This window comes from Oryzias latipes, chromosome 15 (assembly GCF_002234675.1).
Source record: "Oryzias latipes chromosome 15, ASM223467v1".
NCBI lineage: Eukaryota > Metazoa > Chordata > Actinopteri > Beloniformes > Adrianichthyidae > Oryzias > Oryzias latipes.
In genome coordinates, this window is record NC_019873.2 from 7,620,418 (window position 1) to 7,636,915 (window position 16,498).

Below are 16,498 nucleotides of genomic sequence, written 5' to 3' on the forward strand. Positions count from 1 at the left end.
TTAAAACTTTATCCAAAACAAGAATGAGGGTAAAAAGAGCTGGTTCAGCCTCCGAGCCTCGGCAGCAGAACCCATGTTAGATTCATCTGGCAATTGGTTAGAATCTGGACCAATCAGCAGCTGTTTGATGGCAGCTTGGTCACGTCAAACCGAAACTCAAAGACGTGAAAAAAGAGAGACGACAACGCATGCCAATTTCTTTTTGGCGATACCAGTGGCAGTCATGACGCTGAGTCGCGCTCAAAGTAGTCAGCAAAAATCAAAGACCAAAGCGAGATTTTACAATGCACGCAAAAATGTTTTTGAAAAAGAAAAAAGAATTTGAGCAAAAATCACTCCATACAAAAGAGTTTAGGGCCCAAAATTTGAGGTTCAAAGTTGTACATTTCCAAGATTAAAGTTGAAGTGAGCATACAGTGCAGCTAGTGAGTACCGTGCAGAAGATGGTATAGACACAATTGAAGTAACCTGGATGTTTTACAAATTTTTAGAAGCCCCTTTGATCAATTAATTTTTTAGCCAAAAAGACTTAAACGACAGTCTCTTCAGAAATTCGCCTCCAGGTTTTGGGCTGGACTACGGGTGCCGAGAAAGCCGGTCCCCATTTTTTTGGCGACTGTTCCTCTACAGAAAAAAAGGTAAATCCAAGTTTCCAGATCTGTTTTTATTAGGTCAACCAAACTTAAGCATCCAAGTTCTGAATGTGCTCATGATGTCCATGTTGATGAGCCTCAAGATCTCTGGGGATGACCATGGAAGACCTTCTGCTGAAGCTGCTGCTGTTGAGGACCTTGGTCTTCAGAAACATGCTCCTTCAAGTAGTGGATGGATTGGTAGTAGTCTTTGCCCTTCTCATGGTTCTGGCTGAAGGTGGTGTAGGTGCCAGGAGGGTACAGACCATACAGGAGCCTGTAGTCAAAGCCAGGATAAGGAGAACCCCAGAAGCCATCAAGTCCTTGGCCTGGAACAAGCACGCTGGTGAAAGCAGCTCCAGGCTGCGCCGCCTCAGCCGGGTAACCAAACTCTTCCGTCTGCTGCTGGTAGTTGCCAAGTTCAGCTTCCTTCACAATATTGGAAGTCTCTCCGGACTGGAGGACAGGGCCAGCTGGAGGGGCAGGGACTGGTGGCAGGAAGTCACTGGAGCCCACAGCCTGGGCATCAGCTGCTGCTTGCTCAGAGAAAGATGGAGGAGCAACAGCCCACTGGGTTTCTGGACAAACAAGACACTTGTCAGAAAGGGGAGGATTCATGGAGAACAACATTCACAGCAGCTTTTCAGAGGAGTCACCTGGCAGAGCAGCTTGAGCAGGTCCTGGCTGTGTGGAACCAGCTCCTTCATGCAGCACAAACACAGGGGAAGCAGAGCCAACCATTGCTGGGCCCGTCTGAACAAACTGGGAGAAACCAGGAGCCTGCACAGGGACCTGAACTGCCTCAGAGACTCCTGCTGCAGGAACACCGGAAAACACAGGAACAGTAGATCCTGTCTGAACAGCCACAGGGTATCCTGCCACAGCAGAGCTCAAGCTGCTGCCTGATGGAACCATGGGAACAAACTGAGGGACACCAGGATTCTGCACAAACACTGGAACTGGCTGAGAGACGCCGCTTGAATGAGAGCTGTAATGCACAGGAGCAGAGCGGCTCATCTGAGCTCCTCTGTGGGAAGCAAAGTTAGTTGCTGCTTTTTGGTCACCACTGCTCTGATCTGTGGATTTGGAGCCTGAAAGCAGATAGAGAACAAGTTCTGAAGAAAAGAAAGCACACCATCTGTTGATGTGTCAGCAAAATGGAATGAAAGATCACCTTTGGCAGGAAAACCACATGATGGAACAACCAGAAGAACAAAAAGGGAAAACCTAAAAATATTTACAAAACGAAAAACATTAGAAAATTCTTCTAGGATGAACTGCCTTCAAAAGAGCCTCATCTCCTACCCCAGGAAAACCCTTGCTGTCTCCATCATGAAGGCCACAGTGCAGAAAGGTTCATAGGTGAAGGTTTATCAATGTTAGCAAAGACCAGTCCTGACCAATCAGAGTTTAACGGGTTAACAATAGACAGCTGCTGGACACAATCTTTCAAGAATAGTCAGAAAGTTTATGTGTATTTGTGCATTTATTGTAACTTTGCAAGTAAAACAAGTTGCCCCAGTAAAATAAAAGGACATCTGTTTTATACAGTTGCCAGTCTAAGATTACGCATAAGCAGAAAACATGACAAAATAACAAATAACCCCTCCTTTTAAGGATTTTATATTGAACTTCTATTTTTTACCTCGTCAACAAACAAGTTTAGATCTTTAAAACAGCTCTAATAATGTAACAAGGATCATCTCATCTGGTTGCAATCCACATGCTTAGCCATTCATGCAGTTAAATGACATTATATTTTTACTTTATTTTGTTATTGTGTTTTTTTTCTTTAAATAAAGTCTATGTAATACATATTCGATTCCTGACTGCTGTCACTTTATAAATGAAATCTTTCATCAGATACTTGTTTTCATGGACCAAATGTTTTTGAGGCATCTGTTTTCTGTCAGTCCCTGAAATCTCAGTCAATGATCAGCAGCTTCACCGAGGCAGCTCTATTATCCACTAGAAACCATTTTTTTTGGTCAAATATTTCTAATAAAAAACACTGAAGCGAAAAGTTTTGTTGTAAAAAACAGATGTATGAGGCTCTTATTTTGAACCTGAAAAGGAGATTTTACTGATCTGAAAAGGATGGATGAACCACAGGATGTTTTTTTTTGACAGTGGAAGGCACTGCCAAAAAGGCATGCACAAAGAGAACATGTGAATTGCACGTGTTTGACCAGAACGCGTACCACTCTGGGGCAGAAAGTGGGTCAAGGTCAGAAACACAACCTGGAGCTGCAGGCAGCTTATGTGTTTGAGACCCGTGAGCCATTTGTTGTCATGCCTTAATGTGTGCCTCCCCACCCTATCAATGAAATGCTCATTGTGATAACCTTCTTTGCTTGAATGGTTCCCATAGTAACCCTATGGTGAAGTAATCTGCGCTCTTCCATGGATGGAAAAGAGAGCATATATTAACTCAGTTTGAACTCTGTGGTGACCTTGAAGAGTGAGGGTCAGAAATGAGCGATGCCATCATCCTGTGTTGAGGCCGCATTAGACATCCTAACGGGGCCACCCCTGATGCAGATGCCACCACCCAGCAATCTGAGTCACTGTCTGGATTTGAGACGCCCCCCTGCAAAACTGTGCCAGACATGCCAGAAAGGGTCTCACTCTGATCACTGAAGGTCACTGTCTGAATTCTTCTTTATAGAAAGTCCAATGAAGGTGATATCGAAGAAATAGAAAATTATTCTGTCTAAATCATGCCGATTGCAGTGTTGAAAAAATAAAGTGCTTTTTAAAAATAAATAAATCATTATTTGACTCAAAAGTTTTACATCTTAAAGTAGATATGGGTGTGTTTTTACAAGGGGGGGGGGGGGGGGGGGGGGGGGGGGCAAAGCACCGAACCACACAAAGCTTAAAATGATTTGTTAGAAATTCATGCAAGGTTTTCTCACCTTGGACATAATTATTGTGAAAATCTTTTTCAATAAATGAATACTAAACCGCATTCATAGACTGTTAAATTGGTTTTTAAGGTGATCAAATGCATCTTTTTACTTTTTAATCAATTGGACTACCACCAACTTAAAACGGTTATTTTCATCATTCGTTGATGTATAATTTGGAAAGCAAATCAAGAAACTTTTTAGAATTTATTCAGATTTACTGAAATGTGTCTCAGAATCAAATGTGTTTCCCCTTTTTTCTGCGAGGTAAGAAGTAGCCATCAATGTAAAGTGATCTTGTTCATAATCATACTGATTGCAGTTTTACAAAAATGAAGATGCTATATTATAATGTTATTTACTTTGTGCAAACAATTTTTCAGCCACCTCAATGTACATTTGAAATGTGTTTCTATAAATAACCACAAGAGGCCGATAAAACACTGATGTAATTATCAAGGAAGGCTTTTTTTTTAAAATAAAAAGATTTAGACAAAACACCTAACATTTGTTTTATAGCCTATCTTTAATTAAATAAATTATTGGATGGTTTTTCATTTTGCTAAGTGATTAGTTTTTCTGGAGCACTGAAGGCTTTCAGAGACTGTTTAGGTCTGAACAGGTCTCTGTTTAGGTTTTACAGAATGGGATGTACTGCTTGGGTCACATGTGCAAGATATTAAGGGGGCAGTAGTTTGTTTAACAGACTATTACACTTTTGGATGGACAGGGTTGTCCTTGCCAGATCTTTCAGATCTTTCATCCAAACGGCTTTATCAGTCGGGGCGATGCTGGAATCAATCCACATTTGTATCATCTGTAGCTCTGAACGGCAAAAAGAGAGGCTAAGGTAAAAATACAAGGAGGGGAGGAAGAGGGTGCAAATTGAATTCAGCACTTGTATGGAGGAGGCTAAAGAGGTGTATGGAAGGAGGATGGAGAAGAAGCAGAAAGATAATGGAGGTGTACAATAGCATAAATCTATGATTGGCTGCAGCAGAAAAAAAGCAGAATCGAGAGTGAAGGCCTGGAGAAAGCTGAAGATTTCAAGACCTTGTTCAACAAATTGAGTTCCCCTCAAACATTTTCCTACTCAGAAGTAAACCGACTCGATCTCTGAGGCACTTGCGTTTGGTCCGTGTCTTATGACACCATCCTAGAGCCGGCCTCAGCAGCGTGTCTGCGTCTCGCCCACAAAAACAAACAGCATCCGAATTTTTGCAAAGATGGATGTGCATATTGAACGTATAGAAGGAAAGCGTTTTTGCAGATCACTGCTATAGCTCCACTAAGTGTGTTTGTGTGTGTGTGTGTGTTAGCCTGAGGATTGTGCTGGCAGCGCAGACTCTTCCTGGAAGGGGCTGCTTTTTACTTTCAATTCAATTTTATTTATATAGCCCAAAATCACAACAACAGTCGTCTAAATGGGCTTTGTACCGGTATTTGTAAAATAAACCTAAATCATAAGGATGATGAATACATAGAATTCAATAGGAAAATTCTAAACTGAACAAACTAAACAGACTAAACTAAACTGGGCATTCCTGCCCTTAGACCCTCCTTCACGGTGAGTAATATGGCACTTATCTACTTCACCTCGAGAGAACCCACTCGTTCGTTTGCGTTGATTTTTGTGAAGTAACTATAAAACACTCAAACGTGCAAAAAAGTTGATATTGATATGATATAGGCCCTTTAAGGTCAACAAAAGTGTCAGTTCTGTGCATAAATGGATGCATCTCATGAAAATCCTGTCACCTGGGTTACACAAACTTGTAAAAATGAACATTTATGGGATTTAGCTGTGATTGTGCAAGTATAGTTAATTTTGGCAGAGAGAAAGAGAGTAAATAGTGATAAAAATCAAGTCAAATATGGTCATTTTGTAGAGATTTGCACTTAATCAATAACTTTTGTCAAAAAGCACGTTATTTGGATGAAATGAAGATGAAACTGCCACTTGGTTGCCCCTAAACAACTAAATGTAACTCTGTTGTGAGAAATGCACCAAGACAACTGAGAAAAACTGTAAAAATCTGTTGTCTACTAGAAAGTTAAAGGTTTACTTTATGTTTTCTTACATATTCCTATTTATAAAATGAGAGTTTTTTTATGTGTAGTTATTTTTACACCAAAAAGGAATTTTAGAAAATGAAAAAGTATTCACTTTATAAAAAAAATCCCTATTTGTTTGTCAACATTATAACAGTGAAAAGATTTGATAGTCTCTTCCTGAGAGTTTGTGTCCAGCAGCTGTCTGTTGTTAACCCGTTAAGCTCTGATTGGTCAGGAGTGGTCTCTGCTAACATTGATAAACCTTCACCTATGAGCCTTTCTGCACTGTGGCCTTCATGATGGAGACAGCAAGGGTTTTCCTGGGGTAGGACAGAATTTTGGAGGACTATTGTCAGCTTTAATAATGTAATAGAAGAATTTTCTAATGTTTTCCATTTTGTAATTATTTTCAGGTTTTCCCTTCTTGTTCTGCTGGCTGTTCCATCATTTGGGTTTCCTGCCAAAGGTGATCTTTCATTCCCATTTGCTGACATCAATGTAGATGAATGTGTGTTCCTCTTCTTCAGAACTTGTGCTCTTTTTGCTTTCAGGCTCCAAATCCACAGATCATGGCAGTGGTGACCAAAAAGCAGCAACTAACTTTGCTTCCCACAGAGGAGCTCAGATGAGCCGCTCTGCTCCTGTGCATTACAGCTCTCATTCAAGCGGCGTCTCTCAGCCAGTTCCAGTGTTTGTGCAGAATCCTGGTGTCCCTCAGTTTGTTCCCATGGTTCCATCAGGCAGCAGCTTGAGCTCTGCTGTGGCAGGATACCCTGTGGCTGTTCAGACAGGATCTACTGTTCCTGTGTTTTCCGGTGTTCCTGCAGCAGGAGTCTCTGAGGCAGTTCAGGTCCCTGTGCAGGCTCCTGGTTTCTCCCAGTTTGTTCAGACGGGCCCAGCAATGGTCGGCTCTGCTTCCCCTGTGTTTGTGCTGCATGAAGGAGCTGGTTCCACACAGCCAGGACCTGCTCAAGCTGCTCTGCCAGGTGACTCCTCTGAAAAGCTGCTGTGAATGTTGTTCTCCATGAATCCTCACCTTTCTGACGAGTGTCTTGTTTGTCCAGAAACCCAGTGGGCTGTTGCTCCTCCATCTTTCTCTGAGCAAGCAGCAGCAGCTGATGCCCAGGCTGTGGGCTCCAGTGACTTCCTGCCACCAGTCCCTGCCCCTCCAGCTGGCCCTGTCCTCCAGTCTGGAGAGACTTCCAATATTGTGAAGGAAGCTGAACTTGGCAACTACCAGCAGCAGACGGAAGAGTTTGGTTACCCGGCTGAGGCGGCGCAGCCTGGAGCTGCTTTCACCAGCGTGCTTGTTCCAGGCCAAGGACTTGGTGGCTTCTGGGGTTCTCCTTATCCTGGCTTTGACTACAGGCTCCTGTATGGTCTGTACCCTCCTGGCACCTACACCACCTTCAGCCAGAACCATGAGAAGGGCAAAGACTACTACCAATCCATCCACTACTTGAAGGAGCATGTTTCTGAAGACCAAGGTCCTCAACAGCAGCAGCTTCAGCAGAAGGTCTTCCATGGTCATCCCCAGAGATCTTGAGTGGGCCAATTGGTATGTTGCTCACAGCATTACAGTAAACTGATTCTTATTTTAATCTAAGGTTTTGTATTCATTTTCCAGGAATGATTGCTGAAATTGCACAAATAAAAATTATTGAAACAATTCCATAACTGACATTCTTTCTCTAAATGCATATATTGATGTGCTGCTGGGAGTTTTGTTAATGGTGCTGTTAAAATTGGTCCAAATGGGTGCCAATGCAATGAATTTAAGGCATCAAATGATGACAAAAATATACCCTCACACATTTTCATGGAATGATTGTTCAAAGTGTTAAACTGCACAGAAATGACACTGCAGAGAGACCAGCATCCCTGGAGGTTAGAATGCACAAGCCACTTCTCTGTGAACCAGAATCTTGCCAATGAGAGCGGTGGATGCCTATTGCAAATTAAACTTTTGTATTTGGATGAAATGTTCCAATGTTCAGCTTGGATTATGAATCGTTGGGACTGAGTCTAAATGCCAGACACTGCTCTATCTCTGGGGTTGTTTGGATTGGTTATGGAATTACAGTATTGTAACAGTCTTAACATGCCAGCTCAGACAGAGATGCATGGATCTGTTTGCAATGGAGTACAGTAGGGAGTTTGTGGCCTGCCCATTGTAGCACCTCCATTTTACTTTTTTCGTCTGATTTGAATACTCAGCTAATATCTTGTCCAAAGAAAACTGAGCGGGCGTGTTCAGGAACTGAGTGAACCTTACAACCGCTCAGGCGCAATTCTGAGCGACCCCACATTTTACAACTAAACGCCTGTGATCCTGTGCCGTCACTTCCCCTTTGGGCGCTTGCCTGGGTTTGCACGCAGTGTTAAGGGGGTGTTGTCAATAATTGGTAATTTTGAATTAATTGAATTTCTCCTTTGGGAGACTAAAGTTTATATCTTTATCTATCCTTTCCATTTGATCTGATTGGCTGAAATTTGCATGTCAAATCTGGCGAGGCAGCGGGGCGGACTTTCTTTTAGAGGCTTTAATAGAAAAGAAACGGCGGCTGTACCATGGATTAAAACGGTAACAAATGCAGTGACTCGAAGTGCATCTCTTAACAAGTGCGAATCAATTTGGTTTTAAAAAAAGTCTCGGCACTGATGTGTGTATCTACGCGTTACAGGAAATAGTTGGGAAATACCTGCATTTGAATACATCTGAATTTTTGTGTTTTATTGATGCCACTAAGGCCTTTGACAGGGTCAACCACTTCAAGCTTTTTCAGAAGCTAATTAATCGAGGAGTGCCCAAATACCTTGTACGATTCCTGGCTTTCTGGTATGCTAATCAAACAATGGTAGTCAAATGGGGCAATGTCTTATCAGAGCCTTTTTATGTAAGCAATGGTGTTCAACAGGGGGGATCCTCTCTCCATTTCTATTCAATGTGTATATTCATGACCTATCCACTAATCTGAATCTGTGCAAAACTGGGTGTGTTGTTCGATGTCAAACCTTTAATCATCTTATGTATGCTGATGACCTTGTCATTTTTAGCCCCTACAGTGCTGGGTTACAAACACTTTTAAAAGTTTGTTCTGACTATGGCAGAGACTTTGATATAAACTACAATCCCTCCAAAAGCAAGGTAATGATTGTAAGGACCAAAGACGACAGAAATGTAAACTTTCCTGTTTTTAAGCTTTGTGGAACGCCTCTGGAACAAACCTCATCTATCAAATACCTTGGACATTTCATTACTGATGATTGGAGGGATGATAGAGACATTCAGAGACAGTACTGTAAACTCTATGCTCAGGCAAACATGCTGATGAGAAAATTCAGTGCGTGTTCTCTTCAAGTGAAGTGTTCGCTGTTCAGAGCTTACTGCACTCCTCTGTATACGGCCCCCCTTTGGTGGAACTATGGACGTGGGACATTCCGCAAATTCTTAGTGGCCTATAATGATGCTTTTAGGCTTCTGCTACAGGTGCCCAGGTGGTACAGAGCCAGTCAGCTATTTGTGGATGCTCACATCCCCACCTGTGAAGCACTACTGCGTAAGCTTACATACGGCCTTATGGAACGCCTGGACAAATCTAAGAACTCAATTTTCATGTCTCTGACTGATCCCAAAAGAAGCTCATGCCGCTACACTTCTGCCCTGAGGAAACACTGGATACAGCAATTATACTCTTTTTAATCTATATCTTTTTACTTTTTATTATGTATACTGTATTTGTATCTTTTTTCTATGGACCACATCTGAGTCTGAAATAAAAGTGTTACCTTGGTTTTGGGTCGTTGGTTAAGGTTTTAATCCACGTTACATCCGCCGTTTTCTTTTTTCTATCAAAGCCTCTAACACAGACAGTGGTGGCGAACAAGTTTGACACAAAGAGCCGCAATTTCTAACTGTGATAGTCAAAGAGCCACACCAAACACTGACCTGCCAGACACACAAACACGCAGTTAAAGCCATATTATAACGCACTCCTCTCCTTACAATACAATAGCACTGAATTATAGAGCTCAGTTTCAGTTATGGGTGTTTTTTTCAGCATTTAACGTTATAAATACTGGTAAAACATTTATGCTAGTGTGTGTTTTTAAAAAGGCAGCGCGCGCAAAAATGAGTTGTGATTTATTTTTTCAGTCATCAATCAGCATCCAAAAATTAATTGAAGTCCTCATCTTTTGTATATGAAATGAACAGCCGGGCTAAATTTCTATCAAACACGCCAGGTTCCCTTTCGTCATTGTCAGTCTGTCTCATTGCCTTGCGGCTCCAAAGCTCAAAGAACAGTGCAAGCAGACGTCTCAGCCCAAGCTCAAGTCCTACAGTCCAAAAGTGTGGCGTAACTCGCCCGGCGCTGCCCTCCCAGTAAAAGGAGCAGAGGATGGACAGCTTTTCATTGTAATCTGCTGGAAGTTGCTGCGCTCAAGTCGATCTTCCAACACACGCAACCTCGCCTTGATTCTGCGGAAACTCAGCTGCTGCTGCGTCTTCTTGTCTTGTCGGAGTTTATTTTCCAGCGTCCTCACTTGCAAACCATGGATTCATTTACTTGAATTCTCTGGGAGCTGCAGTTCGGTTAAGTTAGAAAGATCTTCACAGATTCAGACTTCCTGCTTCAATAACTCTTCTGATAAACGTTCAAATGTGTCAGCTAGTATCTCAATCATTTTGTATCAACACAGAGACTGAACCACAAATGAGAGTGAGAGCGTGGAATGACGAGGCCAGGGAGAGACTGAGAAACTGTTTTGTTGAGGTGAACAGGGGTTCCATAACATTTTCTATGATCTTTTCATTATGCATTACAGGGGTTCTATTATATTTTCTATGTTCTTGTTATTATGCATTTAAGGGATTCTATATATGAACGTGTGTGTATTGTACTGCAGACATATGCTTGATTCCTGCCTTCAGTAGCAGATAATGTGCCAAGGTCACCAGTAGGCCATTTTGTGACTTTTGGTCTCTGTTTTTTTCTGTACTGGAGTGTTGATGGAGCCACAACACCTGCAATGCAGACTAGACAAAAACACACCATTCTAATGACGTATTTTGTATGTTTTCAACTTCCCGTTACTGAATAATAAAAAAAAGCCTTTTTGCCTTGAGGCCAGAGAGAGCGGACAGCCACAGAGCCTAACAGGTCGTGTTTTTCCACCTCTCCCCTTTTGCAAAAGGTTTGAAAATTCATGCAAGCTCTTGTGTGTCTTTGCGTTTCCCAACTGCACATTCCATTTTTGGACGTCCTGAACCACCCGAATCTGCAAAGGCCGGACGGGAGGCCAACAGTTTCCAGACCACGGACTGGAAGACACTCTGCAGCTCTCATGGGGATGACATCGACAGCCTGACCCACTGCATCACTGACTACATCAGCTTCTGTGTAGAGAACACTGTACCAACTCGGAGGGTGCAGTGTTTCTCCAACAGCAAGCCCTGGGTGACCCCTGAGCTGAGAGCCCTACTGAAGGAGAAGAGGAGGGCTTTTATTTCAGGGGACAGAGAGGAGCAGAGGAGAGTTCAGCATGAACTCAAATACAAAATCAGACAGGCCAAGAACAGCTACAAGAGGAAGCTGGAGGAGCGGCTGTAGAACAACAACGTTCGAGGTGTGTGGAGAGGTCTAAAGACCATCAGTGGTCATGGACAGAGAGCAGACACAGTGGCATCTAATGAAGACCAGGGCTTGGCCAACGGGATAAATCTGTTCTTCAACAGGTTTGACTCCAGCCCTCCCCCCTCCAATTCACACATCTCCAGCCCAGCAGCTAAACCAACCCCCACCCCAAGCACCCTCATCACTGCACACCACCCAATCCACAGCCATACCATCTCTGCCCCCCACCTTCACCCCCCTTTGCCTCACTTCTGATCAGGTGAGGAGAGAACTGAGGCGACTTAAGACCAGGAAAGCTGCAGGTCCAGACGGCATCGGACCCGGACTGCTCAGGGACTGTGCTGACCAGCTCTGTGAGGTGGTCACTTACATCTTTAACCTGAGCCTGGAGACGGTCCCGGTCCTGTGGAAGACCTCCTGTGTGGTTCCAGTTCCTAAGATGGCGCACGCTAAGGAACCAAACCACTACAGACCAGTAGCCCTGACCTCCCACTTGATGAAAACCATGGAGAGACTCATCCTCAACCACCTCCGCTCAGTGGTCAGCACCGAAACGGACCCACTGCAGTTTGCCTACAGGCCGAACATCGGGGTGGATGACGCTGTCACTCATCTACCTGCTGCGCCGGGCCCTGAATCACCTGGAGGACGTCGGAACCGCTGTAACGGTCATGTTCTTTGACTTCTCCAGCGCCTTCAACACCATACGGCCAGCTCTGCTGAGAGAGAAGCTGGAAGGGGCTGGAGTGGATGGACGACTGACTGCATGGACGACCGACTACCTCACCAACAGACCACAGTATGTGAGGTTACACAACTGTGTGTCAGTGGTGGTGGTTTCCAGCACTGGTGCTCCTCAGGGGACGGTGCTCTCACCGTTCCTTTTCACCCTTTACACATCAGACTTTACCTACAACACCGGCAGTTGCCACCTCCAGAAGTTCTGTGATGACTCGGCCATTGTTGGCTGTGTGTCGGGGGGGGAACGAGCTAGAGTACAGGTCAGTCATCAAGGACTTTGTGGACTGGTGTGAGTGTAATCGCTTGTGCTTGAACACCAGTAAGACAAAGGAGATGGTGATTGACTCCCGGAGAAGAACACCGCAATTCACACCAGTGAGCATCCAGGGCTTGGACATTGAGGTAGTGGACAGTTTTAAGTACCTGGTTGTTCACCTCAACGAGAAACTTGACTGGACTCACAACACCGATGCCCTGTATAAGAAGGGCCAAAGTTGCCTCCACCTCCTGAGGAGGCTGAGGTCCTTTGGAGTGTGCAGGCCTCTCTTAAGGACTTTTTATGACTCTGTGGTAGCCTCTGTCATCCACTACGCCGTGGTCTGTTGGGGAGCAGGCAGCACAGACCAGGACAGGAAAAGACTTAACAAGCTGGTCAGGAGGGCCAGTTCTGTCCTGGGCTGTCCAATGGACTTTGTGGAGGAAGTGGGTGAAAGGAGGATGTTGGCCAAGCTAACATCCATCACTACATCAGACAGTGGAGGCACTGAACAGCTCCTTCAGCTGCAGACTTCTACACCCCCCATGCAGGAAGGAACGGTTCCGCAGGTCATTCATTCCAACAGCTGTAAGATTGTACAATGCCACAGTTTAAATATGCATGTGCAAACCGGTAATCATACATCCATAGCCCATCTGTATATTCTGTGTTTTTACTTTATTTATTTAATTTTATTATTACCCATAACATACGTTATGTCGTAATAGTGCACATAAGTTATTACTTTATTACTTTTTTACTTTTTCTACTTTTACACATTTTGAACAACCCTCATTCTTTTGCAGATTGCTGTCATTCTTCTTCTCTGCTTTTTGAACTGCTGTAACAATTGAATTTCCCCAATGTGGGATCAATAAAGAATATCTCTATCTAAATGCATTTCTAAAGAAAGAAGATCCTCAAAAACAGTTTGATCACCCTGTCCTGTAGATTATCGTCCTTCAGTTCCGTCAAGAAGTCCTTTTCTGTGTTTCTGCATAGGTTTAATTCGCTTTAGAGCCAAAAATGTCCGCTCGACAGATGCAGTGGACACGGGGATGGTCACTGCCAAACAGTCAAATCTGTACACCTGCTCACAATGTCACTAAGGTTTTTCTGATGAAGGAATTCAAGGAGATCAGTGGGAGATTTTCCCTGCAAAATCCTCCATGGAGTACATTCCTGTCAGCTCTGTTTTTAACTGAGACAGATTTAAAAAGTGTTTCGTGGCTGATCCAGATAATCAGCAGATAAAGGAGGTTACTGAAAAACTAGCAATGATGGGCCAGGAATCCAAACATACCAACACAATATTACTGGTGCAACAAAAATGGCGAGCAAAACGGAGCTATCCAGCCATTCAGTTTTGAGCTAGATGCCGGCAAAGCTAAGGAAGACACACACATATGTAGTCATCTACAAGTGGATGCATTGGAATATAGTATAGAAATCTTAGAATCTGGCAGTCCACAAACACTGTTAAACAGTACATGGAGGATTTTGGTCTTTGTGATGTTTGGCGTTTATTCCACCCCACGAAAAGAACTTATACCTTTTTCTCCACAGTTCATCAATCATACTCCAGGCTAGATTATTTCTTGGTTAACAGCTCCTTGTTGAGCATAGCTACGGAAGCACAGATCCACCCCATTACTATCAGCGACCACGCACCAGTTTCCCTGACTCTTAAAAACAAAACATCACCACCTTCATTAAGGAGCTGGAGGTTCAATACATCGTTGCTCAGAGACCCTAACTTTATAGATTTCTTTGCTAAAGAATGGTCCTCATATCTTCAAAATAATGACCACCCAGGTATTTCCTCGTGCCTTTTATGGGAGGCCGGGAAAGCAGTCATGAGAGGAAAAATAATCGCCTTCTCATCCCACAAAAAAAGAAAAGAAAACTCTAAACTAGTGGATTTAGAGCAAAAAATCAGACTGTTAGAGGAAACCTACAGCAACTCTCCGGATGAACAAACTCTACAACAGATAAGGAAAGTAAGAATCGAATTAAATGAAATAACTAATCAAAGAACACAGTTTTTATTACAGAGACTACGCTTGGAGAGGTTTGATCACAGTAATAAATCTGGGAAATATTTGGCAAATCAACTCAAAATAAACAAAGAGAAGACAACTATTTCATCAGTCATAGACCTAACAGGAAATGCAACACATGATCCAGCTGCAATAAATTCAGTTTTTAAAAACTTTTACCAATCTCTCTACTCATCCCAAATTAATCCTTCTGACAATGACATCAACAGTTTTCTCAATAGCATAGATTTGCCTAGACCAACAGAGGAACAAATCACAGCCCTGGAGTCCCCTTTTACTAAAGAAGAGCTGCATAAAGCATTAACCAACATGCCTAGTAAAAAAGCCCCAGGACCAGACGGCTTCCCAGCAGAATTTTATAAAGAGTTTTGGCAAATCTTAGCTCCCATTTTTCTCAGAATGACAATAGAAATTAAGGACAAAAATTATCTACCTCCAAATATGAATTCTGCTAATATAATCTTACTTCTGAAACCTGGGAAAGATCCCACATCACCATCCAGCTATCGACCCATATCGCTGATTAATGCAGATCTTAAAATAATCTGCAAAGCTTTGGCGGGAAGGCTGGAGAAGGTAGTTCCCTCTCTAATACATCCTGACCAAACAGGTTTTATAAAGGGTAGACATTCATCTACCAACATGCGCAGATTAATCAACCTCATAGATTATACAACCATCAACAACCGAGAAGCAACCATTTTGTCACTGGACGCAGAAAAGGCATTTGATCGGGTCAACTGGAAATTTTTAATAGCCACCCTGAACAAATTTGGCTTTGGAAAATCATTTATTAACTGGATTAAAATACTATATGCCTCTCCTAATGCCCGCATCAGAACAAATGATCAAACATCTCCAAGCTTTAATTTACAAAGAGGAACCAGACAAGGCTGTCCACTATCTCCGTCTTTATTTGCACTATTTATTGAACCTCTAGCTGCTGCTATTAGGCAAAGTCGAGACATTGAAGGCATTCAAACCAAAAATTTAGAACACAAAATAAGTCTTTATGCAGATGATGTTTTACTATTTACTCCTAATTCACAATCTTCCATCTGCCAAATCATCTCCCTAATTAATAGATTTTCCTCAGTTTCAGAATACTCCATAAACTGGTCTAAAAGCACAATTTTACCAATTAATTGCAATTATCTAAATCCGTCATCTATTAAAATACAAACAGGCAACATAAAGTACTTAGGTATAAATATCTCCTCTAGGCTTTCTGATCTACTCAAGCTAAACCACACCCAACTACTTAAAACAACCGAGGCTGATCTTACTAGATGGATAACTCTACCCATTTCTCTAATCGGGAGAGTTGCAGCCATAAAAATGATGATTCTCCCAAAAATTAACTACCTCTTTTCAATGATTCCTTCCAAACCTCCAACTACTTGGTTCAAATCATTAGACTCATTCATTTCCCAATACCTCTGGGAAGGTAAACCCCCACGGATTAGTTTAAAAACTATTAAAAAACCTAAAGATAGAGGAGGACTAGGCCTTCCAGACTTCCAGGACTACTACTCCGCGAACAGATTGTGTTATGTACAAAAATGGCTGAATCCTGGTGTGCTGGATGAATCCTGGCTAGACATTGAACAAAATCTCTGTGATAACCTAGATATTTCTAATTTACCTTTCTTCAGTTCTAAAATTAAACAACACAAATGCTTCAGAAGTTTAAACATCAGCTCATCCTTAACAGCCTGGTGGGATTTTCTTAAAAAAAACAACCTCACATTATTTCCATGTAAACTTACCCCCATTTGGAATAACCCTGACATTTTGATTAACAAAAACATGATTCATTTTGCTTCATGGAAGAACAAAGGAATCCAGCAGTTCCAGCACATAATTCAGAATAGAAAATTTATGTCCCTCTCAACGTTATCCTCAACCTATGGAATTAATATAAACAAATTTCTAGAATATCAGCAGCTTAAATCAGCTATAAGCACTAAATACTGCCTGACCCAAATAGACCTAGACCTTCCCCTTACAGTAACACATTTCATGGACCTTAAAAATCCCAAACTCACCTCCAAAATTTATAAGATGTTATCAGACATAGATGAAACCATTTACTTACCCATGACAAAATGGGAGTCTGAGCTATCATTGAATTCTAGTGATCAATTTTGGCTACAGATCTGTTTGAATGCCTTTAATATGACCAAAAGCCCTAATCTGCAACTTATTC

The 16,498-nt window shown here is 42.5% G+C and overlaps 2 protein-coding genes across 3 annotated transcripts; one reads left to right on the forward strand and one right to left on the reverse strand.

The window, feature by feature from the left end:
- Nucleotides 1-643: 643 nt before the first annotated feature.
- Nucleotides 644-1,984, reverse strand: LOC101159838. The gene is made up of 4 exons (XM_004075075.4): nt 1,938-1,984; nt 1,807-1,859; nt 1,289-1,723; nt 644-1,210 (listed from the first exon to the last, which is right to left on the reverse strand). The coding sequence occupies exons 1-4, from the start codon at nt 1,964-1,966 to the stop codon at nt 732-734; spliced, it is 996 nt and encodes a 331-aa protein (XP_004075123.1). The 5' UTR covers nt 1,967-1,984; the 3' UTR covers nt 644-731.
- A 3,886-nt stretch (nt 1,985-5,870) lies between these two features.
- LOC101164910 lies at nt 5,871-7,270 on the forward strand. 2 transcript variants are annotated; one of them, XM_023963534.1, is made up of 5 exons: nt 5,871-5,921; nt 6,010-6,062; nt 6,148-6,582; nt 6,661-7,154; nt 7,224-7,270. In XM_023963534.1, exons 1-4 carry the CDS (start codon nt 5,893-5,895, stop codon nt 7,140-7,142), a joined length of 999 nt encoding a protein of 332 aa, XP_023819302.1. In that variant the 5' UTR covers nt 5,871-5,892; the 3' UTR covers nt 7,143-7,154; nt 7,224-7,270. The 2 variants fall into 2 exon arrangements, with proteins under 2 accessions (XP_023819302.1, XP_023819303.1); XM_023963535.1 differs by having other exon boundaries at nt 7,204-7,265.
- The last annotated feature ends 9,228 nt before the right edge of the window (nt 7,271-16,498 follow it).